Below are 21818 nucleotides of genomic sequence, written 5' to 3'. Positions count from 1 at the left end.
GACAGTGATGTCGTCGGCGTAGAGGCTGAAATGGATGTCGGGAATTTGAGCTAGCTGTTGTGGTAGGTGAAGAAGTGCTATGTTGAATAAAATAGGGGAGAGGACGGCTTCCTGGGGCGTACCTCGTGCTCCCAGCGTGATCCCTGGTAGGCTGTGGTCGCCGAAGGTAAGCGTGGCTGTGCGGTGGCTGAGGAAGTCTCGGATGTAGTTGTACATCCTGGCGCCGACTCCCAGGGTCGTAAGGTTTTCTAGGATAGCTGAGTGTGTAACGTTATCAAATGCCTTAGTGAGATCCACCCCTAGGATAGCTTTAGTGTCGGAGGTCTGTGAGTCGAGAATGTGATGTTTTAGCTGCAAGAAGACGTCCTGTGTGGAAAGCCCTGGTCGAAATCCAAACATGCTAGTGGGCATGAGATTGTTGCTTTCTAGGTATTGGCAAAGCCTGCGCTGGAGTACATGCTCCATGAGTTTGCCAACAGAAGATGTGAGGGAGATGGGTCTGAGGTTAGAAGTAAGCAGAGGTTTGCCAGGTTTGGGTATGAAAATGACTCTTGCCTCTTTCCATTGTGGTGGGAGGGTGCCCAGTCGCCAGCACTCATTAAAGTATTCTGTAAGTGCAGCAATGGATTGTGCGTCGAGATTCCTGAGAGCCTTGTTATGTACCCCGTCTGGGCCGGGGGCTGAGGACGTGTTAAGCGTCTGGAGTTCAGCCTGGACCTCTGCTTTTGTAATGGGTTGGTCAAGCTGGTCGTTAGGGGGGCCTGCATAATCAGGGTGGTGTGCAGGAGGGTATGTGGGGAAGTATTGATTTCGAAGGTCTTGGAGGAGGTCTGGTGGAGGTATATCTGAAGTATGTATGAGTTTGGTGAGGGCGTGTCTCTGGGCAGTCTTAGAGTGAGTGGAGTCTATTAAGTGCCGAAAAAGGTTCCAGGTCTGAGGCACACTCATATTGCCATCAAGCTTGTTGCAGATAGATTCCCAGTTCTGACGTGAAAGATTCGCTGCGTGTGTTTCTATCTCTTTGTTAAGGCGGGCGAGGCGACGCTTAAGTGTCCGGTTCCATCGCTGCCTTTGCCAGCGGCGCTCTAGGCCTGTTTTAGCCTCCCATAAATGTAGGAGGCGGGAGTCAATTGTGTCGCTTGGGCAGTCTTCGGGCAGAGTACAAGTTACGGATCGGATATCGCTTTTTAGCTGCTCGGTCCATGCGGTGATGTCCGTGATGGGGACGAAAGTGCGTGCTGTTCTACATGAGCGGAAAGAGTCCCACTTTGTAAGAGTGGAGCCTCTGAGAGGCTCCACTCTTACAAAGGTGAATTTGTAAAGGGATCAGTGTAAGAGAATCTCGATGATGAAATGGTCACTACCAAGATTCTCTTGTGTGTTGCACCATGTGGCGTGAGGGAGGCGATGTGCGAACGTGAGGTCTGGCGTAGTGTCTTTACAGACACTGTTTCCCGTGCGTGTAGGAGAGGTGGGGTCTGTGAGAAGGGAGAGACCGGCTTGTTGCGCGGCTAACCATACCCGACGTCCTTTCGGTCTGTCGTGTGGGTAACTCCAGGCTGTATGTGGGGCGTTAGTCTCCCACGACGAGTAAGGGGCACTTGTTGGCTATGCGCTTCGCGAGGGTAAAGAGGCGTTCGAAGTTACCTTGAAGGCACTTAGGGTGGCTATAAACATTTAGGATGAAGACACTGTTCGCTCGAGTGTGTTGCGGCACAAGCTCAATAAAAAGGTGATCAATGTCTTCAATCACTATGGAATGGGAGATGGTGGTGATTGAACGACGAACCAGAAATGCTACCCGAGGGGGTGTGGGGGATGTGGGCAGAACAGGAGCATAGCCGGGTAGGGTGAGTGGGTTTGAGGGTTCCTGCAGGGCAAGGATGTCGGGTCCTGCAGCGCAGGACAGCAGTTGGTGGATTACGTGACGCTTGTGACCAAATCCCCGGCAGTTCCACTGCCAGAGTGTAAGATTACGGAGTGGAACTGCCATCATGACAATCTATAGAGGAGGGAGCTGTAACGGGGGGTTGGGAGCCCTGAACTATGGTAGGGATAGGGTTGGCCTGTTCCTCCGGTGCTTTGGGCTTCTTGCGTCTGTTTGGTGTGGGGTCACGCTTTGGGAGTCGGGGCTCAAGATCGTTACAGCGTTCAGAGAATCCTTGAGTTGGCACATCGAATCGGTGGTTAAGAATAGCGTTGTCTTGTGTTATGCGGATTACTGCGTCATTGATGGGTGTGTATTCCTCGTTGATGCGAGTTATAGCTTCCTGCAGTTTTGCCTCAAAGCGAGCTGCAAATGATTCAAGCAGGGCTGGTATGTTGTTTAGTGAGATGGGTGTGGAGGGAGAGGGCGTTGTGCACGGAGGTGAATTTGTAAAGGGATCAGTGTCAGCCTCCATTGCTAGCAAATCAGGAGAGGAATTAGGCTCGGAGTGGGAGGACAAGGTATCGGCGGTAGGCGGGTTGGGAGGAGGAGTTTGGGATGTGGTAGGAGCGGGAGCAGGTGGAAGGGTAGAACCAGCGGCAAGAGCACTTATCTGGGCTTCCATCTTGGCGATGTATTGACGCAAGGCGGCGGCTTCTGCTCGGGCTGCTATAGCTTCTGCTTTAGCCGCTGCTGCCTCCTCCTGGGATTTTGCCAGGGCTTGTTGTAGACTGGGTTGTGCAGGCAAGGATGTCGTGTGCCTGTGTGAAGAGGCGGAGGTGTCCCAGACTTGTTTCAATGGCACTGACCAAGCTGGTTTGTTTTGGTTGGGCTGTGGGAGTCCGGATGACAAATGGGGAAAATTTTCTCTGGATAGGACCAAATCGTGCTGCTGCGTTTGTGGGTGGTTTGGCTGTTTCCGTGGCTGGTGGATGTTGCGTCCCTTGCAGGATCCCGTGCCAGTCAGGTGTGGGCCCTCGCACAGAATGCACTTGAGTGTGCAAAGTGTGTCTTCTTGGGAGTGTTGTGTTCCACAACGGGGGCAGCGAGCGAGGGCGCGAATGAGTGAGTGAGTGAGTGAGTGAGTGAGTGAGTGAGTGAGTGAGTGAGTGAGTGAGTGAGTGAGTGAGTGAGTGAGTGAGCGAGCGAGAGCGAGCGAGTGAGTGAGTGAGTGAGTGAGTGAGTGAGGGTGCGAGTGAGTGAGTGAGTGAGGGCATGAGTGAGTGAGTGAGTGAGTGAGTGAGTGAGTGAGTGAGTGAGTGAGTGAGTGAGTGAGTGAGTGAGTGAGTGAGTGAGTGAGTGAGTGAGTGAGTCAGTCAGTCAGTCAGTGAGGGCGCGAGTGAGTGAGTGAGTGAGTGAGTGAGTGAGTGAGTGAGTGAGTGAGTGATTGAGTGAGTGAGTGAGTGAGTGAGTGAGTGAGTGAGTGAGTGAGTGAGTGAGTGAGTGAGTCAGTAAGTCATTCAGTGAGAGAGTAACGGAGTGAGGGCGCGAGTGAGTGAGTGAGTGAGTGAGTGAGTGAGTGAGTGGGTGAGTAAGTCAGTGAGTGAGTCAGTGAGTGAGTGAGGGCGCGAGTGAGTGAGTGAGTGAGTGAGTGAGTGAGTGAGTGAGTGAGTGAGTGAGTGAGTGAGTGAGTGAGGGCGCGAGTGAGTGAGGGCGCGAGTGAGTGAGGGCGCGAGTGAGTGAGGGCGCGAGTGAGTGAAGGCGTGAGTGAGCGAGTGAGTGAACGAGGGTGCGAGTGAGTGAGTGAGTGAGGGCGCGAGTAAGTGAGTGGGCGGGTGAGTGAGTGAGTTTAAGGGTGTTTAACCTCTAAAAATGACTCAGGGTAAGAGGAGGGCCGTAATGAAGGGCTGCGGAAATTTCGATCCCCTGGAAATCTTTAATGTGCACTGAGATCGCAGAGTACACGGGCCTCTAGAATTTCGCCTCAACCGGAATTCGACCGCAGCGGCCAAGACCAAACCCGCGTCTTTTGGGCCGAGCGCCATAACCACTGAGCCACTGTGGTGGCTGTACATCAGCCAGCCCAGGCAGTGTGTGTGTGTGTGTGTCTGTGTGTGTGTGTCTGTGTGTGTGCGTGCGTGCGTGTGCGTGTGCGCGTGCGCGCGTGTGTGTGTGTGCGTCTGTGTGTGTGCGTGCGTGCGTGTGCGCGTGCGTGTGCGCGCGCGCGCGCGTGTGTGTGTGTGTGGGGGTGTGTGTGTGTGTGGGTGTGCGTGTGCGCGTGTGTGTGTGTGTGTGTGTGTGTGTGTGTGTGTGTGTGTGTGTGTGTGTGTGTGTGTGTGTGTGTGTGTGTGTGTGTGTGTGTGTGTGTGCGCGCGCGCGTGTGCGTGTGCGTGTGCGTGTGTGTGGGGGGGGGTGTAGCTTGTAGATATCATATCCCGCTCCCACCATGGTTACGCTATTCCTACGATTTTCTAACACTCTCAATGAGGCGCTTTGCCACTCCCCAACTACCATTGCCACCGACTCTCTCATAAAGTTTAAACTTTCCTGTATTCAGAATTGCGCACGCTGGCCATGCACATTTCAGCCTCTTATTGTCAGTTAATTGAAAAGTGTGCAAGTAATTCCAACCACATAACCATAGCGATCAGCCTGGGCGCCGATACCGCAAAGACGCAGCCGTATGCTTGACATTTAATGGAGTCGTGTTTGGAATTCAGAGCAAAATTAGTGTTGAAAAATGCGCGACCAAATGGCCGTATGGCGACCTCTTCAAACCCTTAACACACACTAGACCTGCAGAAGTAGAAACACAAATTGAAAGAGCAAGGAAATTAGATTGCGCTGACAGCACATTTAGCGCATGCTTTAGCTCGTTGCTCGCTCAGCACCTCCGGTTGGAGGGTGCCTCGGCGTTAGCGAAGTCGCTGATCGCCGCCTTCCGCATACGTGCTCAAGGACATTACGCAGCTTTTTTTTTTCTTTTCTTGGGCTAGTCATTAAGACGAGTACCAGATGCCTGCGTCCGCAAATAACTTACTCCACCGAGAAATCAGCGTGGTCATTCCTTTGCCGCTGCGGTACAAACCTTTTTTCTTCTCCTTGATGGCGCAGGGCTAGAAGGAAATTATCAACGAAATTAAATCTGCAGCGATTTAAACCTTGCGGTACATTGCGCACCTTAGTGTTGGGTTGTGTTTTAAAGGAAGGAAGGTGACGAGGGTATTTAAATCACTAGGCTTATATTTTTCTAGTTTCATTTCTCCAAGCACACTGGTCCGGAAACACAAATGAGCTTCTCTAGCTCAACGTTGGCTTAGGAAATTAAGGTGCCGAGTCGTAAGGAGGAAGCATTAGGTCGCAGTTACTGGCTTCAGCTCCTACTGTTCGGACGAAGTCGACAGAAGTGCCTTTAAAAAACGAAAGTAGTTGACCGTACGCATCTACACGTATTACTGAGAGACCAAATGCAATACTATGGAGGCGATAAGCTTCATTTTCACTTTAATTCGGAGACATTTATAGCTGAAACCTACCGAAACATCTCACAAACTGACGTTTTCGCTTAAAACGGCACATTTTTCATCCACTTTTCTACCCGGTCGATAAGCACAGGACGACGAAGAGTTATGCCTGCTTTGGAGGATATCGGGCGTCCTCACTTCAAGTCACAGCGAATGATGGGTGCACTCCATGGCGTCGCTCCATGGCGTCGCTCCATGGCATCGCTCCATGACATCGTTCCATGGCATTGCTCTATGGCATGGCTCCATGGCATCGCTCCAAGGCGCCGCTACGTGGCATCACTCCGTGGTGTCACTCCATGGCATCGCTCCATGGCGTCACTCCAGTTCACTCCATGGCGTACTTCCTCGTCCACTCCTTTGCGATGGCGTTGTAGGCCTCCTTGTCTGTCTTGTACACGTTCGCAACCTCGGGCACGAGCGGGTCGTCCGGGTTCGGGTCGCACATGAGCACCATGATGGACATCAGCACTGTGGCTATGGTCAGTGAGGGGCACCACTGGGACTTAAGGATGTCCAGGCAGATGTAGCCGTTGTTGTTGATGTTCGGGTGGTATATTCTCGTGTTGAATTTCACCTCGGGCGGTTTGAATGGGTAGTCTTCTGGGAAGCGGATTTTCAGCTTGAATACTCCTGCGGATAGAAACAAGAGGGGCGCTGTTCACATACGCTACTTGCAAGCGAACTAAAAGTTTTTGTTCGCATTAAAAGTACTGCATCGACACCCTGTGTTGTACAAAAGCCCTTAACCACCTATCGGCGACAGCGCACTGATATAAACTCGGGAAAAGTTTTTGACTAAGTGGGGTGCTTTTGGGATGGCCATGATTCGGATCACACTAATTTCTTCTCATTTCAGCACAAAGCATCAAGTTAGGCAATTTAGTTATGATTAATAGCAGGAAAGGATAAGTTTGCTGGCTCATACGACGCATGTTTTACAGTTGCACCGCAGTCTAAATGTGTCAAGCAGTCGCTTTTCCCAAACACAGCGCTACTGCCGTTAAATTTCTTCAGCTTTGGTTAATACGCAGCTCTAGTAAGAGCGACGTCTCCAAATATCCACCATCAGGACACTAAGCATGATTTTTCCGAAGAATCTGTTTAGTTTTTCTCGTCGTGGGACCATCGTCCACGCCACTATCTGAGCACTTGCCATGGACATCGCGAAGAGTAAACTAGATGGGATTGAGCCACGTTTGGGTAAGGCCTACGTGAAGAGTGGTGGGTGACTCATTAAGTCTGAAAGACTGGCTAACTTTAGCCGCAACTTTTCAATTGGGACGTCTCACTTCGTCGTTGATTATATGTATGGCAGTAATAAACGCCATATGTATCACGAAGGCTTAATAACCTACCATTATTATCAATACCGAGCCTACTTGAGTGTATTTGCCACTACAGCCAACAAAGTATATAAGCTTACAATACTCCGTACGCTTAGTGATATAGCAAGACACCCCTGTCAGTTCCACAACGCCAGCAGACGCGCACCATGCAGGTGCATGAAGCCTTTGAAACATTACCATTAAAGCTTAGTCAAGCATGGGCCCCCGGCAGTATTCTCATGCCTGCCTGGTCGACCGGTGACGCTGCCAAGGAATCTGCATGACCGACAGCTGCGAGTTTGAGAAAACTAGGACACTATCACAAAGTCCTACTTGAGGCCTCTCTGACTAGTTTCACATTTGGTAGCTAAACGAACCGGCTGCGGTCAAAAGTTTTATAGGGTAGGCAAGCGAAGCTCTACACAGCGGGGAGAGTAGGTCAGTTTCTGCAACGTTTGATTGCGCCCTATGAAAGCTTTGGCAGTGACAGCCACGACCTTCTTCTGAAACCAGTTTCCTCCTGCTCCCCCCCCCCCCCGCTCCCCCCTGCCCCGGAGAGCATCTACTGCAAGGTCTGTAGTGTCCTGAAGTATCTAGACTACATTTGTCAAAAGGTACAAGCGTCGCATCACGGCAGTGCCATTTACCACAGAAGTATCATCGAAAGCTATCGCCGCAAAAAAAAGAATGGAAGCAATGCATAAACCATCGCCTCCTGTCCCTCAGGCGGCGCCTTCGTTCACCGGGAAAACGAAGTCTGCACAATTAGCATGTCGGCGTACCTTTCTCGAATGGCGAGTCATTGGGCCCGACGATAGTCGCCTGCCAGAGGAACAGGTCGGCGGGGTCCACGGGTCCCGCGGAGCAGTTGGTGGGCGGGTCGCGGCTGATCTCGCGCAGTTCCCGTTGGATCTTGGCCAAGGCCGGTTTGCCCACCACTTTGGACATGGGCGCCGCTGCGCCTCACGGCGGCGCTCACCCTCCGACCGCCCACAGCATTACTCGGCGGCCGACGCCCAAACTACAGCCGCCCACGGCGACTACGCTGCGCCGACTCTGTTGTCCTCTTCTTCTTTCGCATGGCAGTTGAACACTAGGCGCTAGCAAAGGAAAGAGCTGGGCACCATGTGAACCCCACATGCGTAAGCGTCATCTATGGAGCATTACCAGCCAAAGGTAGCGAAAATTCTCGACAGAGAGTGAAAGCTAAGTGATAAGAAAATCCCGTTTATAGATACGAAAACTGCGCTTGTCTTTTTCTTCCTCTATTACGCGGGTTGCGGTTACAGCTATATTAACGCGCTAGCATTAAGGGTCACGCGTCGCAGACAAGCCGCCGTTGTTGCCGGCATCGTCAGCCGTGAGCAAGAAATTTATGAAAAAAACCGCAGAGAAGCAACCTAGGTTGCGGGTGGGCCGCCTAGGTCAGGTGACCTTGTGACGTCATTGCAACTCGCCTAGCGGATTGTAAGCAAACTGCCCACTGTAGTAGGTGGCAGTTAAATTCATCATTCATCATAAAAATTCATCATAAAAAATAGGGTTAGTGAATATAAAGCCTCCTATTATTAGCATGGGCAGAAAAAGAAACACTCTTTTACGCCTTTTCAGATATAGTGTTTATTCTGCCTATGTTTTTCTAGCGCAAAAGTCCACTCTAAAACTACAATTCATCGGGCTATGAATTACAGTGAAATTTGGCAACTTTTTTCTCAAATAAGAAAATTCAATCATTAATATGGCATATATTGACTGCGCTCAATGCTGTAAATCATTGTCTCTAAACAATTAAGGTTGTATTACCGTACTATTGCCCGTTAACCTGAATGGTGTAGATAAACCTAGACTAATCTCGAGCATCAGTAACAGCGTCCTTAAAAGTGAAATGCGGGTTTAAGTGATACGGACACCGCATCCAACATTGCAGTCAAACTCGACCGCACGAAATGAAATCTTTGGGAGTGTTTGCTTTTCAGAAAGTTGAGGCCACAAAATCTCGGAAAGATTCCGAAAAATTTTGCGTAGGGTTCCGATAATGCGGTCCTATGCTCTCTGCGCCTGTCCCATAATTGGCGACCAACAGCTGCCGGTCGGCAGAGTGCACTCTTTCTTGGACATTCGCTCTGTTTTGAAATAATTACTTCTCCGAAATCATGGACAAGTTCTTCAGAGAATGTTTTAAACGCGAAATAAAGGATTTTTTTTACATTCTCGCTAGACAAGGTTCCCCCCTTAACTCTCTAACACGGTCTTGTCCAGGCTTAAGAATATGTCACGCAGAACCAAGACTGCCAGGTAGCTCGGCGTGATAAGGCGCTAAGGAAGTACTCATTTCAAAGCTCTAATTTATCGCACGTTTTACGTCTCCTCTAAGACAATGATCAGAACAAATATTTCAGTGCCGATCTTTCTAGACACAACATCACGCTGAGCGTCCTTTACTGTTGGTGGTACAAAAACGAATAACCCGTCGCAGAAGGTGCCTGAAATAAACTGCACAAAGTGATTCTTCAGTGGCCATTTCAATATTTTGTGAATTATTCCTTTCTATCTCTTTCAATTCAATTGATTTTTAGTACGGAGAGTCAAATAATGAAGTTATTTCTCTCTTTTCATTTGCGCAGTCATCCGGTCGGCTTATGAGGTGACCACATCCGATGTGTTCGTGATTCGCGGCAACACGGCCGCGCTGCGGTGTGAGGTGCCCGCTTCTGTGCGAGACTTCATCCACGTCGTCTACTGGGAGACCGACGACGGACTCACTCTCCACAGCGGCACGCTGGAAGGTGAGTCGCCTCCTGCTTCTTCTTACGCCTCTTGTTCGGCTTCGCGCTACACAGTTAAGCGGCAGCAGAGAGTAACAAATAAGCCACGCTTTTCTAAATATACCGAAGTAATAGATCAGAATCAGAATCAGAATCATGTTTATTCAACATCAAGTCGATGTTGGGTGCGTCGACAAAAAGCCAGTGAAAGGCTTGACGAGGCCGACGCACCCCACAGAGGCATTGCAGTGGTACACAAACTTCAAAGCACTTTCGAAGAACAAACGAGCATACAAACAAACAAAATAAATAACAGATTTGGCATTAGCTATGCATCAATTCGGACTTCTTGTTTAATTGATGCGGGAGGGGTGTAGCTCAGCATTTGATAGCCGTAATTGGTTCTCATCCTAGGCACATACCATTTGGGTGTCGCTCGTGTAGAGTACTTTGGCTCTTTGCATTGTAAACCTGACAGCTTTGCCATAGAGCAATTATTTTTATTAACACTGGATTTATAACGCCGTAGAAGTACAGTTTCATACAGCTGTGGTAGGCGGGTGATTCGAAGTTCATCGAAAATCGGTTCAGATGTTTGTTAAGAACGCCCAGCATCTAGTAAAAATGAAGACCAAGAGATAGATCCAGCTCAGGGTACTCTGCGTCAATTACTATCCCTTATCACAAGGTCTCACCTGGTGCCAACCTGACGCGTTTCTGTTTGCTTTGTAAGCAATGGAGCTGAAAGCATTTCAGTAGCGTTACTGTGAGATTTGGAAAGTGCTCTGACGCATGAGGTGCGTGTCACGACGAGTTTGAAGAGCTATAACGCTCTTTATAGCCCGTAGTTTCAGTTGGGGTACCACAAAATAAAAAAGAAAATTATGAAGCAATCTACATTTTACATACGACAGGCAATCTATGACAGGAATCTGACGTCTCCGTGTCTCTTAGCACTAGTTACCCCCCTCTGGATTCAGTAACTAATGATCCCAATTAGAAGCCTTGGCGACTGCCATCCCCCTCGTCTCTATATCCATCACTATCGCCGCAAGCCAAACTTAGTCCACTGGCAGCTTTTTCCCGGTGGGGTTTAACAGGCCCTGTCGGCTTGATGCATGCGCACTTTATTCTTACGATTTTTCTGACCTCAACAACCTGTATGACTGCCTGTCGTCACTCAAAAGCTGTCTTTCATGTTCATTGGTACGCTCTTTCGCATGCGAAGTTGCGTATAGAAGTTATAGAAGTTTTATTCGCGTCACTTGCGACGCATTCTGCATATGCAGGGTGTCATGGTTGCGCCTATGCTTCGCTCTCCGTATTAGTCAGAACCGGCACATTTACATTGTGCCATAACGACAAATTCTTTCTTCCGTTTAGAATGTGCTCAAAGAAGTGAGAAGCGTTGGTTAATTGCTTCTTAACGCTTGCTTATCGCCTGAGAACGCGGAATTCTAAAAGAAACCAATCACTAACCCCGCTGATAACATGTTTTTTATAGCTTTTGAGAGTGATCAACCAGTCGTAAGGATATTTTGCTAGCTTCAGTGCCGCGAACAAAATTCTTAGTTGTTTCCGCAACAGAAGTCGCATAATGCTTGGCTAGCACAAACTTATCTATTTAGCATGAGTTTCATGTTATAAGAGTAACGTAACGTCCAAAGAGGCTGGCAGCGGATGGGACTAGCTGGCAAGACATCTCTCATCTCTACTGACAATGATCGGTTCCTGAAGACCACCATGGCTGGCCCGAAAAGGTTAAGATAAAAAATAAAAAGGAAGCAGGATTAACCAACACGTGGTCGCCTCCTGCAGAGACAGGAAGAACAAAGAAAGAATAAGGAGACCAGTCGCTGAAAAATGCCCAACAAAGGCGCACACTCAACGGCATTCAGACAAGCCGTTCGACTCGACGTGTCGCAGCAGTTCTACCATTGTCTTCTGAGAGAATGAACGGTATGGATTTAAAATGACCGCCATCGTTCATATCACTAAAGGAAATAGCTTAAAATGTGATCGATGTTCACTCCCGACATAGAATGGAAAAGCAACACCACATACGACTGTGAGCGGTGTGAATGCATTCAGGTACAGTCCATTGAAATTGTGAATAGCTGCGTAGATCTACCATTCATTGCTGTGCTTCATATAATAAGCAATGACAAATATGCGGTCTAGCGGCAGACGTCACAGTGCACAATAGTCGAAGGCGGCCAGATATGCCGATAGACTTGAGGAAGTACACCATCTCTCCCAATGCCTTGTGAACCAGCGAATGGTATGAATGGTGTCTAGCTAGCATCCTTTCAGGTTATGGCTTGTGTTGTGCATATTTCTTTCCTTCAGTAAAGTGAGCGTCGTTCTGTGCTCTAACGGAGGCAATGAAAAAAAACTTAGTCGGTGGTCTCTTTTGATCTGCACACATGGAAATTCACGCGAATAGCTGCCCTGGTGATCCAAGAACAAGCTTCCGTCAAACCCATTTGGGGCAGTAGCCTGCCTAGAAAGTTGGTCGCCATGCCATGGAGGCTACAAAAGCAGCAGAGTGCACGTGCACGGAGAGTTACCGTTGTGTCAACACTTGTCTTCTTTGTCTCCCGCATAAAACTATTTAGTGTCAGCGCCTGCATATCTTCTGTGTTCTTTCGTGTGTTGTACATTGCGCTACATTCTGAAGTATTCGAAATCAACCTCTAAGTAGCCCAAATCAGTTTTAACAAAAACTCTGCTTAGGTTTTTAGCCTACCGGATCACTGATGCATAGTTATAAACTGGACAAGTTCAAGTTTATTAGTAAAGCTAATTAGTATAGAAAACATTTCCTAAATAAAAGACACTCAGATAAGACTACAACCACCGCACACAAATAAAGGGGCGCACTTCTGAGGATCCATTAACAGCAGCAAATAAACGAGTATTTCGTTCAAAACCATGTGGTAGCGGCAAAAATTTGTTAGACGACACTCAACCCCACAAGACAAAGACTATTCGCCTGCCGTCAAGAGGATAGTACGTAGGACTAATTCCCATGATGGTAGAAAGGAAAAATGACTGAGAAGATCCCTTCTTGCTGCCTAGTTCGGGGACACTCTCATGGCTGGGCTGGTCCCGAGAGCTAGCGTTTCTTCATCAGCTCGGGAAAAAAAAAAATAAAATAATAAGGGAAGGACGAGGAGCAACGATCGAAGGAACTACCCTGCCCCCTTGGAGTTTGTTCCGCCGAGAGGAAACCGTTTTGCCAAGTTCCAGTTCATAAAGGCCCCCCCCCCCCCCCCCCCCCCCAAGGATAAAAAAGAGCGCGCACAGAAATGAGCGGCCAAAAATAGGAGGCCCGCACGACGTCTGGTGATTTGTCTTCATATATCATCAGCGACTCTTTTGATACAATCACGCCAGGGGCGGCTCTCATTTCAGCCTAGCCGCCTAGTTGTTTACTTTATTTCTGTTGACATTGCAAAGTGTCCGGGACTGCTTTCGTCCTGCGGGTACCCTCTTTTCCTCCGGCGTTAATTTTGTTTCGGTTTCTCCTCTCCGTGACTAATACTGCTTCTAGTGTTCCACATGACCCGTAATGACGAGTTCGTTGTAACGCGAGGCTAAGAAACGAATAACACGCTCCAGTGACGAAACTTGTTGTACGCGGTCGCAGTGTTTTCGCAATTGCGGCTGCCTCTGTATTCAAAAGCGCAAAAAATAACGCCGCTGTTCGTTTTTCAAATCGCTTATTTATTTATGCGTTTGTTTATTTAGTTTTTTTTCGACGACGATCGACCACAAGCAACCAGGGGCAGTTAGCATTTGAGTCTTGCCAAGATTAATCGATACTCGAATTTTGCTGTCTTTTCTCCAGCTTTCATGGGCTACATAGCGACCGGAAATTAATGGTGTCCTTAGGAGAAATTGATATCAGCTTCTTAGCAATGTCTACATTTTTTCTCTCCATTTTATTTGGAGTAAAATGTGAACTAAGATTTTTGGTTTTGCTGTTCGCTGCTGCTTTCTATAAGCGCTTTATTTCTACATAGGCTCAAAATGGATATTAAAGAATCACAAAGGAAGGCCTATCTGCAGTTTTTCCCACAAAGAATTTCGCAATTACCAAAATTCTAGATTCACTTCTTCAGCAAGAAGCGTTAGACGTCATGCGATTCCCATCTTGTTAAAAAATTTTGTATTCCGTTCCAACACATTTTTCCACGTGAAACGTACGCGTTGGTTCAACTATAGTGATATTCTTTTCTCCCTTTTTTACCAGACCGATCTTTACATCAAAACTAGAGTTTATTAATACTTTCAGGAAAGTGTCAGTATTCGTCCCCTGTATAAGCACTTTTCAACAAGGCAGCTCAGGTATAAATGACTGGGGCTCAAATCACTAAGTGAAAGAAGGGGGGATCACACTTCATAATGCAGGAGTTCATAAAGCTGTAGCGAATTTTTAGCAGGAGAAAAACGTATGTTTTATGGTTCTCAATGTTATGTTGCAAGTGGGGAATATTAAATAGCTGTGCATGTAGCAGAGGTGGCCTGTACAGTTTATTTAAGTTTACCCTGTGACGTGCACTCCTACAATTATTTTTCCAGAGGCGAAACTGAGCCTAGGACAGCACTTGTCCTAAATTGTTCATATGCAAAATGTGCGCTGCTTATATTGACAAGAGTAAAGTTAAAAACAACACGAACGGTTAACCGTGTCTTTAATCTTGATGTCTTTAAATCTGTCCTTTTAATCTAAGCAGTGCACGTTTTACATATGATCAAGTTCTATCTAGCACAATCCCAAACTCTTCTTTAAAGTGTTGAATGTTGTCAGCCGCCGTGGTGGCTTAGTGGCCATGACTCTCGGCTGCTGACCCGACAGACGCGGGTTAGATCCCGGCTGAGGCAGTCAAATTTCAATGGAGGCGAAATTCTAAAGGCCCATGTACTGTGCGATGTCAGTGCACTTTAAAAAATCCCAGGTGGTCAAAATATCCACAGCCCTTCAATACTGCGTTTCCCACAGCCTTAGACGCTTTGGCCCGTTAAACCCCCATAAACCATGAACGAAATTGTTGAATGTTTCTTATCGGTCCGCTTCATGTGGTTTCTCGATGTTTCAACCATCTCGAATTTAATTTTATTCAATCATGCAGTCTTTCATGTTTCGAGGAAGATGAGTACCGCCTTCTGTTTGCAAGTGAAGCAAGAGTATATTCCTTCCTAACCCCGAAGTCTTATCCGCCACATCTTTTATTCCCATTTTTTCCATATTTTTCTCCCAGATGTGAAACCATGGTTAATATGCCGAAGTTCCGTATACAATGTTTACACGTGTACAAATTAGAACTAATCTTGACGGTTTTTACCCTTGTCCCACCTTACCAAGACAATGGTTGTGAAAAGAGTCACTACTTGGCTTAACGTCAGAGAAAGTTCGACTACATGCCATCGCGAACTTAGTACAACACATCTCAACCGCCAAACTGCCGTACTGCCTACTTTGCCAAGCTTGAAGGTGTCATGGCGCTATCTATTTTAGATGCCATTGGTCTATGGTCAATCGAGGTTTAACGCCCCAAAGCGACTCAGGCTATAAGGGACGCCGTAGTGAAGTACTCCGGAAATTTCGACCACCTGGGGTTCTTTAACGTGTACTGACATCGAACAGTACGCGCGCCTCTACAATTTCGCCTACAACAAAATCGAACCCGCGTCTTTCGGGTCAGCAGCCGAGCACCTTAACCTCAGAGCGACGATGGCGGCTTTTATGCGAAGCATACTAAAATAGCCCAACCCAACTCCTCGAGCGCGGCGGTGTCGTTACCATTGACCTTTCGTGACCTCCATGTCATACCACGTGATGGGTGACGTCACAGCAGATGAAAAACGTTGGCCAAACTCGCGCCGTCGCGCGAGGCGTCGTGACCAAGAATGACCACGTGGTGCGTGACGTCACAGCAGATGAGAAACGGGGGCCCAGCTCGCGCCGTCGCGCGAGGCGTCGCGACCAATGTGTTTCCTGCTTCTGCCGCTAGGTGCGCTGTAGTGAACACGTGATGCTGGAGCGGCGGTATACAAGGGGGTGCGCCTGCCTCTGCTAGGCGTACACGGGATAGAGATGCCTCCTGGAGACACGGCTGCTCGTTGGAATGAGAAGCAAAAGTTGCGGCGTGCTACAGAGACTGATGAAGAGCGTGAAGAACGTCTATAGCCAAGCGGCGTGCTCGATATGCAACTCGGCGACAATAGGCTTCGCATCTGACTAGGCTTAACCTAAGCTAAGCCTCAGCCATTTTTAAATGCCACTGTTGAGAACGATAAGGTCATAACTATCAAGGTTACGTTGCCTATTTATAGGCATGAAGGGCAGGTAAGCGTGCTAGTAGGGGCAAAGGTAAAGTGCAGAAAATCGCAGGTAGCGACCGCACACGTCGTGCGTGAGGCCTAACACAGGCAAGCCAACGCCAGATAGCGGGCGTTCTAAGTTCATTGCGGCGATCTCCGAAGAACTAACCTCTGAAATAAAGATTAACCACATTTTTGCTTTTATGCCAAAAAATTACTCAGACAAACGCGCTTCCTGACCCAAGCTTGCAAGTTTTTAAAGGACGCTTAAGGGGAATGACAAGTAACGCTAGATTGATAGCTTAGCGCCATGTGATAGCAAATATGTATTTTTCCTAAAAACAAAGCTTTAAAAGCCAGAAAATTGTGTAAAAGCGAAGTAAACGTGGAACCGCCTTCCACGGATTTCTGCAACGCCCTCTGATGAAGGTTGACGTACCTACTTCGCTTTTTCGTGGAACGCTATTTCGTCGTCAGCTGGCAACTGACGTCAAGATACGAGGAAAGCATCGCGGCGAGTGCAGCAAAATGCCCAAAGAGCCACCAGCGTCTCAAGCTGCGTGTAGACGTTGTACGGCGCAAGTTCAGAACCGGAACCTTTCAACGACATTCGCGGTCTATTGTGCTTGCTAGGCGGCCGATGAAGCGGTTTTATTCTCACTTCATTGACGGCTCAGCTGCTTTGTTCAGGCAGCAGGGGTTCTGAAGTTGCATAGCGTTTTCTTCTTGTGTGTGTGCGTGTGCACACGGTCATGCAAGCACGCGTATGCACGCAAGTTTTCAACGTGTGAAACGCAGTGCAAGCGCGTGGTCTTCTGAGGAAATGTTGTCCAGCTCAGACTGGAAAGCTAATCAGGAATTGACCGAAAGAGCTAGAGTGGCTTCAAGGTCCCAAGGACTCCCGGAATAGGGGAAACGACCACCCGTCTTAGCTACAATTAAATTTTTTTCGTAATCTATGTTCTCTGCCCAGCGGAAAGGTGGATATGCTGTGAAAAGTGCTGAAAAACACCTCAACAGTACCACATGCATGCACTATCATCACCTCTCAGCATACTCAGTAAAGAAAAAAAAATTTTCCACCGTGAGCAAGCATGAACGCTCGCAATACGCGAGGCGCCGGCACGCAAGGCCGTATTGTAGAGCCTCTCATTCCATTGCTCGTTCTGTACGGCGAAGCTGCAGCATACAGATGCAATATGCAGCTAAAAGCGATCATTGCACGGAGCATTTTATTCGTTATGCGCTCAATCGTTTCTAGAAAGGTACTAGCAGTTTTTATCATCGCGCTTCGAACTGCGCTCAGACTTGATATTCACTAAACCTGATCATTAATGTGTAGCATGTGCAGCGTTGAAAAGCACGTAGCTTCCACTGCCACGAGGCATAATTTCGCCGCTTCACTCGGTGCCGAGCTTTGTAGCCATTCACCTGATCTTCTCAGAAACAGTGATGAAAAAGTCGGCATTGTGGCTCAGTTGCCTCTCAATTGGTTCTCCTGCATCCTGTTTCGCAACTGTTCAGGCACGTTTATTTCAGAGGTGTTACGAAACAGTCACTCCACCAGTGACACTAGCTTTCCTTCCCCCGTCACCAACTGACCGTCTTGCTGTGACGTTAGTGCTAATTTAATTTCTCACAGAACTCAGGTATAGCAAACAGCAAATGGCTGTAGTCGCGAAAGAGTAAATTATGCGGCAGTAAACTATATGCAACAGCCGTTATCTTTTTGAATAAAAAAGGCGTTAAATATGTCATACGTACCACAGCATGAGTGCTGTCACCCGTTCATAGGATTCCACGGATGCTGAAACTGCTGAACTTTTGTGAAATTCGCCCGTCATTCAATACTTAAGAAAGGGGTTTTACTGTTTTGCATTTTCTTAATGGACAGTGTATCGGCACGGCCTAAAACTTATGTTTCTCGTGTGATTTCGTCAACTAAATCGCTCCCAGCACACTTCATTTACTTTAATTAATTAGGGCATCACTTTCACAGGTTCCGTTTTGCAGGTCCTAATGTACAGCCGACGGCAATCGCATGCGTGGCAGCAACCAACTTTCTGACAATTAAAAGCGCCGCTCTATACGCTGACTACAATGGTATGATTCTCGAGCAGTAAAAACATTTCTTAGACGCGATCCTGTTTCCACTCCTTACGAAACCACTCTCTCTAATGACTATTCTTCACCGTACCTCTCACCGTTATTTGTATCCACATTTTTAGAGTGTTAAACAAGGCTCTTTATGTAGTGCTCCCGCAGTTCCCCGGCACAACGGCACATCAAGCTAATTACTTCAAAATAATATAAATAAACACAGTCGCATTTTTTTTCTCCAGGATTAAAGGAGAATGGGAAAATAAATGAAAACAACCACCGGGTCTGAAGGAGCCCAAGCCTCAAGAAACGAGAGGCGCGATGTGGAAATCAAGAACAGGGCGAGGAGGGGGGGGGGGGGGGGAGAAAAAGAGAGAGAGGGATAGAAGAAATCGTTTTTATGCGCCGCCTAATTAACCCCGGCTTGTTTACTTCATCACCTTCCGGGTCCGAAGGCGATGTTCTTGCGTGCGCCGCGCCGCCCGCTTAACCAGCGGCTTGAACCGTCGGGCCCTGACGCTGCGTGCAGGGGGTCATTTATAGGGGAGCAACAAGATTGCTACAGGCCACCGAAAATACTCGCGCCTGGCAACGGCGTGGTTCGTCGCGGCCGGTCTCGAGCCTGATAAGCCATTAGGCCCGGTCACATAAAAGGCTTCGCCATTAGGCAGCGGCTATGCGCGCCATCGGGGCTGGAGATGCTGCAACGCCGGAGACCCGCTCTCCCCTCTCTGCCTCTCCGTCTCAAAGTGCCTCTTCCCAGTGAGTATTTGCTAAGCCAGGAGGAGTAATTACCCCGTGGCCCCTGAAAAACGTAGGTAGACTAGGCTTACGTCTGATGTTGCACACGTGTATGCGCTTGTTTCTGTTTATTTCGCATTGCTTGCTCCTGCACTTATCACTGCACTATTGCGCATCCATCGTGCTATATATAGGCAAAGCGCAGAAACGTGCAATGGCCCAAAGCGGGAGGAAGTACAGGCATCGGCGCCTTCAAGGGTGCCGCTTTTCAAGAACGTACAAAGCGGTATCTAATGAACTCTGGCCGTCATGCTGCATCCAGGTTATTTTCCAGATTGTGTTCTCAATTCAGTGGATCACCATCGTCATGATCATTATCTGCGGTAGCCTGACTACGCTCACTTCAGGGTAAAGGCCTCTTCCACGTCTCTCCAATTAACCCTGTCATTTGCCAGCTGCGCCCACCGTGTCCCCGCAAATATTATCCGCCTATCTAGCTTTCTGCCGCCCCCTGCTACGCTTGCCCTCTCTTAGAATGCACTCCGTTGTCCTTAAGGACAAGCGGTTATCTTGCCTTCGCATTACATGTCATGCCCAAGCCCATTTCTTCCTTTTCATTTCGATTAGGATATCATTAACCCGCGTTTGTTCCCTCGGTAAGATACAGCCGCTGTGTATGTTCTGGTTAGGGATATTGGTAAACTGCCATTCAAAGGAACCTGCCATATGCGCTCCGCCCCGTTCTTATTCTTCCACTTTTTTCCCTCGCGATCTGGATCAACGGTCACTACCTGCCTTAAGTAGACGTATTCCTTTACCACTTCCAGTATTTCGCTACCAGTTGTGAACTTCTGTTTCATTGCGAGACTGTTGAACATTACTTTTGTTTTCTGCGTGTAAATCTTGAGACCATCCTTTATGCTCTGCCTGTCTAACTTATTGATCATGCTTTGCAGTTCTTCTCCTGAGTGCATTAGCAAGGCAATGTCATAGCGGATTACCGTCCTCTGCCAAACACGAAGAGTCTGGGTCGGAATACCAGGCGCCATCTCGTGAACATCGCGCTCAGAGCAGCGAACCATTTCTTCTAACTGCCCGGTTTATCTCAGCACGTTGCGCGTTGCACACAAAATGTCGTCATTGGAAGGCAATTCCTTGGAGACAAAGTTTTGAATGACATATGCCAGCTAGTGCTCGTGGTGTCAGCACGAAAACCACGCCCGCATTTTCTACCTAGCAAAAGCGCGAAAACAGCCGATACTTCTCCTTTAATCGCATAACGTTTTCACAATTACCTGGTCACGCATATATTCACTGTTACAAAGATTTCATGGCGGTGCAATAAGGCGCCATTGCTACGCATGGCGAATTCGCGCAAGGAAGGACTACCCAGTGTGCAGCAGAGATACGGTAGGCTATTAACGCTTCTTTTAAATCACTGCTAATTATGGTACGCATGCAGAAGGTGCTGGCCCAGTAATACATCAAGGTGGCGGAATCCTGTGTGTGCTGGTGACTGTGGTCACCTGTAACAGGCCGCACCCCAGGCCTGGTTAATTATTTCCATCAGCACGCGGGGTTTTTTTTTGTTTTGTTTTTTTTTTGCCAAGAGGAAAATTGCCTGGGACCCGGATTGGAACCGCGGTCCTTTTGCACGCGGGGCAGAGGCTCCACCCCTACACCATTTACTGAAGCGAAAAGTGCATAACAGCGGTATCCTAACGGTACTCACCTATGGGGAAGAAATGTGGAGGCTAACGAAATGGGTTCGACGTGAAATGAGGACAACGCAACGAGCCATGGAAAGAGAAATGATTGGTGTAACGTTAAAAGACAGGAAGAGAGCATAATGGGTCAGGGAACAACCACGAGTTAATGAAGTTCTAGTCGAAATCAAGATGAAGAAATGGGCTTGGGCAGGGCATGTAATGCGAAGGCAAGATAATGGATGGTCGTAACGAAGTGGATTCGGCCAGAAGGCAAGCGTAACAGGGAGCGGCAGAGAGTTAGTTAGGCGGATGAGATTAAGAAGTTTGCGGGCATTGGCTGGTCGCAGCTGACACAGTACAGGCCTAATTGGAGAGATATGTGAGAGGGTTTGTCCTGAAGTTGGGCGTAGTCAGGCTGGAAGTGGCAAGGACGACGATGATGATGAAGATGATGATTAAGATAATGATGGCGATCATAATGAAATCACTATTGATGAGCTAGCTCGCCACTTGACCCAGCACCTCCTAAGGCCTGTTTCTCGGCAGCCAGACATGAGCCTGGTTTATTTTCCTTAGATAAGCAACGAGCAGTTTGTTCGACTATCCCTTGCAGCAGCCGAATAACTCATGAATCTTGTGCATTACTTTGGCCTAACATACCCGAGATCCAGCTCTGACCGAAGAACCTGTGGTCTTTGCTTTGCTTTCGGCAAGCTCCAACCATCAAGATCATTTAAAACTTGCGGCTTGATGCGTTGCAGACTAATTAGCGATCTGGAGGCATTTCTTACAGGCGACTTCCAGGCGCGTATGTTTTCTTCTGTACGGCTCGTTGAGTGCGTAGAAATTTAGATTTAAAGGTTTTTTTCTCCTCTACGAAATGTTACTGCTGTCATTTTTACGTGTCCTTGTGCATTTTACTTCATTTCTACGTGACAAAAAAAAAACAGTGTTGATAAAGATGAACTTAGGCTGCAAATTTTAAAAACTGAGTTCTGCTAAAAGTGGCAGTAAAATAAATGGTAACACAGCACGCGAGATCATTCCTGTGCTTTGCAGGGATGAGAAGGCAGTACAGAACGTCAGATTTACACAGAACCGACTCTATAGTGAGCATATGAAACGGATCCGCCTTCATTAGAATAGAGACTCTTGATAGTGATATGCACGCTGTGTGCTCAGAGCTAGGCTAATAGTTTAACTGGCAAGTGTATACTCTCGCAGGATCTAGAGCTGGGGATTATCGAAACAAATTTCCACGCATTATTCTACGAAGCCATAGTAAAAGCGATTCCTGTAATACACACGAGGAACTTGCCTCTGAACGAAATGATCGCAAAAAGCCTGTGTTTATCGTTTTTGTGAGCCTGCAAAATAAACGTAAATAGAGCGGAAGAAATAGTTTAATATATTCAGGGCACACGCTAGTCTACCGTGTAAACATATGCCAGTAT

The 21818-nt window shown here is 47.9% G+C and overlaps 2 protein-coding genes across 2 annotated transcripts in view; one reads left to right on the top strand and one right to left on the bottom strand.

The window, feature by feature from the left end:
• LOC149371618 (cell adhesion molecule Dscam1-like) overlaps positions 1 to 21818 on the top strand; it is a 437517-nt gene that overhangs the window by 172578 nt on the left and 243121 nt on the right. Inside the window, exon 3 of the mRNA XM_089565876.1 lies at positions 9344 to 9505. Coding sequence (XP_089422002.1) covers positions 9344 to 9505 — 162 coding nt within the window. The remainder of the gene's footprint in view (positions 1 to 9343; positions 9506 to 21818) is intronic.
• Positions 5720 to 7667, bottom strand: LOC149371619 (ubiquitin-conjugating enzyme E2 D2-like). The gene is made up of 2 exons (XM_089565872.1): positions 7502 to 7667; positions 5720 to 6024 (listed from the first exon to the last, which is right to left on the bottom strand). Exons 1-2 carry the CDS (start codon positions 7665 to 7667, stop codon positions 5720 to 5722), a joined length of 471 nt encoding a protein of 156 aa, XP_089421998.1.

Source organism: Amblyomma mixtum, chromosome 1, assembly GCF_055824585.1.
Source record: "Amblyomma mixtum isolate Tamu chromosome 1, ASM5582458v1, whole genome shotgun sequence".
NCBI classification, from domain to species: domain Eukaryota; kingdom Metazoa; phylum Arthropoda; class Arachnida; order Ixodida; family Ixodidae; genus Amblyomma; species Amblyomma mixtum.
This window is presented reverse-complemented; position numbering and strand designations above follow the sequence as displayed.